Genomic DNA, 6,000 nt, shown 5'->3' with positions numbered 1-6,000 from the left:
ACAAGCAGGTATAGTAAAGAGAATCATTGTACCTTCTAAATCAAAAATATTGTATTTTCAACTGGTTGAAGCTGGTGTACAAATCAAAAGTAAAAGACGCAAAAACGAAACATAAGAACGGGAAGAATAGAAATAGCGCATCTAGAACAGATCTACCGCTCCTTAGACTTGTTTTTAATGATATTGACAGATCTATATCATGCAATTCTATGTGAAAGTTACATATTACAGCGAGATAGAGATTACAGTTAGCTAGTTTATCCTACTCAACACCCAGCTCAAACAGAGAGGGATGCTACGATAGCTAGCTAGATATGGCTCTTCCAAGTCAAGGTAAGGTTTTATTAATTTATTGCCACCGGGGCCCTCCAATGTAACTGCTACACTGCTTGCTGTACACTGTTTGCTGTACACGCATTAGTTCTAGTAGCTACAATATTACACTTTTTCAAATGACTGTATTTGGCTATTACAGGTAACAGGAGTATAAAATTGAGCACACAACCATGAAATCTCCATAGACAAATATTGGCAGTAGAATGACCTTACTGAAGAGCTCAGTGACTTTCAACATGAAACAGTAGGATGTAAAATTTCTGCCCTGCTAGAGCTGCCCGGGTCAACTGTAAGTGCTGTTATTGTGAAGTGGAAACATCTATGAGGAACAACGGCTCAGCTGTGAAGTGATAGGCTATAGAAGCTTACAGAACAGGACCGCCGAGGGCAGAAGCGCGTAGCGAGTAAAAATTGTCTGGTTTCGGTTGCAACACTCACTACCGAATACCAAACTGCCTCTGGAAGCAAAGTCAGCACAAGAACTGTTCATTGGGAACTTAATAATATAGGTTTCCATGGCCGAGCAGCGGCACACAAGCCTAAGATCACAATGCGCAATGCCAAGCGTTAGCTGGAGTGGTGTAAAGCTCAGCGCCGTTGGACTCTGGAGCAGAGGAAAAGCATTCTCTGGAGGGATGAATCACGCTTCAACATCTGGCAGTCCGACGGACGAATCTGGTTTAACAGATGCCAGGAGAACGTTACATGCCCGAATACTTAGTGCCAACTATAAAGTTTGGTGGAGGAGGAATAAAGGTCCAGGGTTGTTTTTCATGGTTCGGGCTAGGCCCCTTAGTTCCGTTGAAGGGAAATCTTAACACTACATCATACAATTACATTCTAGATGATTCTGTGCCTTCAACTTTGTGCCAACAGTTTGGGGAAGGCCCTTACCTGTTTCAGCATGACAATGCCCCCGTGCACAAAGCGAGGTCCATACAGAAATGGTTTGTCGAGATCGGTGTGGAAGAACTTGGCTGGCTTGCACAGAACCCTGACCTCAACCCCATCGAACACCTTTGCGATTAATTGGAATGCCAATTGCGAGCCAGGCCTAATCGCCCAACATCAGTGCCTGACTAATGCTCTTGTGGCTGAATGGAAGCAAGTCTCAAAATTCCAACATCTAGTGGAAAGCCTTCCCAGAAGAGTGGAGGCTGTTATGACAGCAAAAGGGGGACCAACTCCAAATTAAAGCCTATGATTTTGGAATGAGATTCTCGATGAGCAGGTGCCCTGTTTTGTCTAGCGGTTAGCGGTTATGGTATAACATTTTGGCTTTGGTTTTTTCGGCAGGTCGCAAAATAGCTCACAGATGCGAGAAGTAATCAGAAAATGAGCAGAGTGATCATGCTGTTTGTATGTGGCTGCTATGAAAGTGAACTATATTTGGGGATGATCAGGGGTGTATTCATTCCTCTGATTCTGTTGAAAATTGTTTCTTAAACAGAAGCAAATGGAATGAAACGGGGATGAACATACCTGAATTTGTCCAATAGAAACTCTCATTTGCAACTGTTTGGACTAATGATTAAACCCTAGATCAGCTAGATGCAGGCAAGAGCGTGCAAGGCATTATTGAATGTGTCACTGTCTGTCACCTCGATTACTCAAATGTTTCTCTCGACCTATGTTGTAAAAGTTCATTTGTAGGCTAGGTGGTAGCAACCTCATGATGGGTATAGGGAACATTTGAGTATCATGTAGTAGCCTAAACCTATTGATGTTCAATTGAGCTGGGTGAATGGAAAATAAATTAAAATCATCCAATATTTATTTCACCTTTATTTAACCAGGTAGGCAAGTTGAGAACAAGTTCTCATTTACAATTGCGACCTGGCCAAGATAAAGCAAAGCATACACATACAACGACACAGAGTTACACATGGAGCAAAACAAACATACAGTCAATAATACAGTATAAACAAGTCTATATACGATGTGAGCAAATGAGGTGAGATAAGGGAGGTAAAGGCAAAAAAAGGCCATGGTGGCAAAGTAAATACAATACAGCAAGTAAAACACTGGAATGGTAGATTTGCAATGGAAGAATGTGCAAAGTAGAAATAAAAATAATGGGGTGCAAAGGAGCAAAATAAATAAATTAAATACAGTAGGGAAAGAGGTAGTTGTTTGGGCTAAAATATAAGTGGGCTATGTACAGGAGCAGTAATCTGTGAGCTGCTCTGACAGTTGGTGCTTAAAGCTAGTGAGGGAGATAAGTGTTTCCAGTTTCAGTGCTTTTTGTAGTTCGTTCCAGTCATATGCTGTAATAGAAATCAGGTCATGCTCATTAAAAAAAAATATCACCCTCCATAATCTTGAACAGCACTGACCGCCACTGCAGTGTAGGTATGTGTAGGCCTAAGCTTCAGAACTGATCTAAAGACAGAGGTAGCATACTGTGCTTGGGTTTTCCTGTAGTTGCTATGGTGGGTAAATTATGTGTTGAAACATGTCCGGTCTTGGCTCTTCTCGTTTTATGTTTTCGGTAGGCTTTGTAACTTGAAAGTGTTGTTTGGAATATTCAAGCCTAACGCTCCTCAATTGTGATCCTTTTTTAATTTGTATAAAGTCTTCGAGGGGGTGAGGGGTGTCCTCTGTGGCACTACCTGGTGGCTCCCACCTGTCAGCGGTGAGGGTGACCTAGACGAATTGATCCTGTCGAAAATAGAACAAAATATTTTGATCAAGCCCTTGCATAAGTATCTGTGTGGCGCCACGCACCCCCTACACCTTCTTCACTTTTTTCCTGTTCTTATTTACGACAAAGGATGGGGACAGACTGTACACAGAAAAGCCCCCAAATCCCCACCCCAAACATCACCGACTCTACGTCAACCCAAGCCGCCTTCTCTCTCTCTCTTTCTCTCTGTCTATTTCCCTTTATCCCCCCCCCCTCTCTCTGCGAACAATAGAACTGTGGTGGTGACAGAGGAATGTGGGACGGGGGAATGTGAGTGTTTTGGGGCAGTTTCATTTCAGCATCTGAACCAGTCTGGAATGTTTGGAAAAAATGAATCACCTCTTTACCTCCAAGCCACGGTCAAGGCCGTTATCTCAATACTAAAAAAAATATACACTACATGAGCAAATTTGGGGGCAGTTTGACCGACACGCATGCACACAAACATACACAAACGTCTCTAAACTAAACCCCAGAAGACAGGATGCTGTACCTTGCAAACAGGAAGTAGTACCTTGTGATGGGTTGAAAACACAGGAAGTTCATATCATCATGCCTGAAATTTTTGCATTGTGTTCTCTGCGCAGACCAAGACACGCACAAGTACACACACACACACAACACAAATGACAAATGACGACACCCACACTAAGGGCCACTGAGATATTAACCATGACTACATGGTACAGTAATTCTCATATACTGACAACAGTTCAAAAAATGGTTAGTTGGATGAGCAGATACACACGGTCATACATTTGAAGATAAGTAATTCAGAACTGCAGACACAGGAATATTTCCCACGAGCCAGGCTTTAGCTGCCAACAGACAGTCAGCCAAATTACAATATTCAAATAACTGGAGACATAGCACTTATAAGCAGAAAAAGGCACGGGCTGGAGAGCAACCAAGATTTACATTTAAAAAAAATCTAAATATGTTCATACCAATATGTTTTTCATAACTTCTCGCAAAACCGAGTAAGTGACACTGCCCAATTTCAATTCAACTATACTTCAGTAAAATGAATTCTCTATAACCAGGTTTACATCCAAACCATTTAATGCAGATTAATTTCTTGACTGATAGCAACCAATGTCCAGTGAAGTCCACAAAGCATATTGTATGTACAGTAACATCATAAAAGTTACATGACCTACAACATGGTCAGCCAAGTTAATGATTTCGACATTTTCGGAGCACTTATTAACAACTATTGTTTTAGGACCACAGAGAGTCGCAAAGAAAACAGGAGCTGCCTCCACCATTCCATCACCATTTCAACATCATCAAATCTCTTCTGCTTAGTCTAATACAGTGACAATTAAAATATACAAACAACTATTTAGTCCAATCAAAGTAAACTGAATGTGATGTGGCTGTCCATGGTTCTGATTTATGTGTGCATGTGTGTGCGTGCAGTCGTGCAAGTAGGCAAATATGTTGATTCACCCAACTTGTAGAGAAACGCCAATGCCATCCTCCTCCCTTTCATGTTGACGAAACAGTCTGTCACTCTGTCATACAGTACACACTTTTATTTGTTGTTGTCCTTGGCTACTACTTGTCCTTGGATACCTTGGCTAAAATGTTATCTCGCTAGCCTAACATCCTCTCGGGCCAGAGGGCACAACAATGTATGAATTAATGGTTTGATCAGAATCGCCATTATAATCATTGGCCAGCACTGAGAATTAAGTTTTAAAACATTTAAAAAGTTCAAAACCCTATCTCCATCTATGTTAAATTTCGGAAAGGGCCACTTTTAGTTAGCTAGCTAACCACCGGCGGACAACAATTCAAGTTTTTCTGTCAACGCTGATTGACGACTTTTTTATTATTTTTTTGTTGTCAAGGGCTCGCATGCATTCTCCTGTAAAATACACATATCCTTTTGCGAGTTGAAGGAAAATTATGAAACACAGATTTCCCTTGACAGACATGAATACACGCTGCCTGACGCATGAAAAAAGTGACGACGGATTTTTTCGTTGGACATTGAGATCTATTTGTGTCGGTATTGTATTATGTATTATACGGGAAGTTGCGTGGAAACGCATTTATGCGCAAAATATTGATATAATACTTATTCTGGTGACATGATGATCGATGTGGCTGCCATTTGACAAATAAAAAGAATATCGCTCAACAGTTTTTGTGACGAAACCATCAGTAGAGATGAACATGTGATGGGAACCGTTTAACTTGTGCTTTTCATTCGGAGGTACATGGGAATTAAAACGTAAACCTTATTTTGATGTGCACTACTTTTATCTGCAATAAGTCCGTTTGATGGAAACATCTCTGGTGGGAAAATGAGCATATTATTTTATCCAGATTTTTAGAAGATTTGCATGAAAATCTGTCGCAAATTGGACGGAAAACCTATCTTCAATGTGCGGCCGAAATTGAACCCTATTCCCTATAGTGCTCAATATTTTTGATGTTCTGTAAACTACATGATGTAGCCCTCATCTCTACTCCACTTTTTCAGGTTTTCTGGAATGATGCCAAGAAAAGCAAAAAACGGGTCCAATCGAGTAGCATTGTTGAGGCCCTTTGCTTCAATAGGAGCTAAAAGGAAGAAGTAAAGTAAGGTGCCAACTTTATTGGTTAGGCTCGAATCCAGCCATGATATAAGGTGTAATGGGTAGGATCAAGTTCCCAAAAGAGCAAGGTTCTAAAGAGACTGCATAATTCAGAGAAAGGAAGGTGACAAGAGAGTGAGCGAAAGTTAGATACTCTTACTCTAGCATGAAGGTGGGTTAAGCACATCATAAAACATAAGTAAATGGTTGAAAAAGAAAGGGGGGAAAAGGGAAGGGAGGAAAGAGGTAGTGCTGAGTGCCCTGACTAGAGTGATTATAAATCTCTGATGGGGTGTATGAACAGCTGTTTCTCTCTCACTCCAGATGTATGTCAGAGAGAGTGGCCACAGAGACAAGGGCACACAAGAGGCTTGAATTATCCAAGCATGT

General features: G+C 41.1%; 1 protein-coding gene across 1 annotated transcript in view; it reads right to left on the bottom strand.

Annotated features, from left to right (window-relative positions):
* Positions 1-2,103: 2,103 nt before the first annotated feature.
* Positions 2,104-6,000, bottom strand: part of LOC135553922 (interleukin-3 receptor class 2 subunit beta-like) — a 30,372-nt gene continuing 26,475 nt past the window's right edge. Inside the window, exon 17 of the mRNA XM_064985867.1 lies at positions 2,104-2,997. Coding sequence (XP_064841939.1) covers positions 2,880-2,997 — 118 coding nt within the window. The 3' untranslated portion in view covers positions 2,104-2,879. The remainder of the gene's footprint in view (positions 2,998-6,000) is intronic.

This window comes from Oncorhynchus masou, chromosome 14, assembly GCF_036934945.1.
Source record: "Oncorhynchus masou masou isolate Uvic2021 chromosome 14, UVic_Omas_1.1, whole genome shotgun sequence".
Lineage (NCBI taxonomy): Eukaryota > Metazoa > Chordata > Actinopteri > Salmoniformes > Salmonidae > Oncorhynchus > Oncorhynchus masou.
The sequence above is the reverse complement of the archived record's forward strand: the minus strand, read 5'-3'. Positions and strand labels throughout refer to the sequence as shown.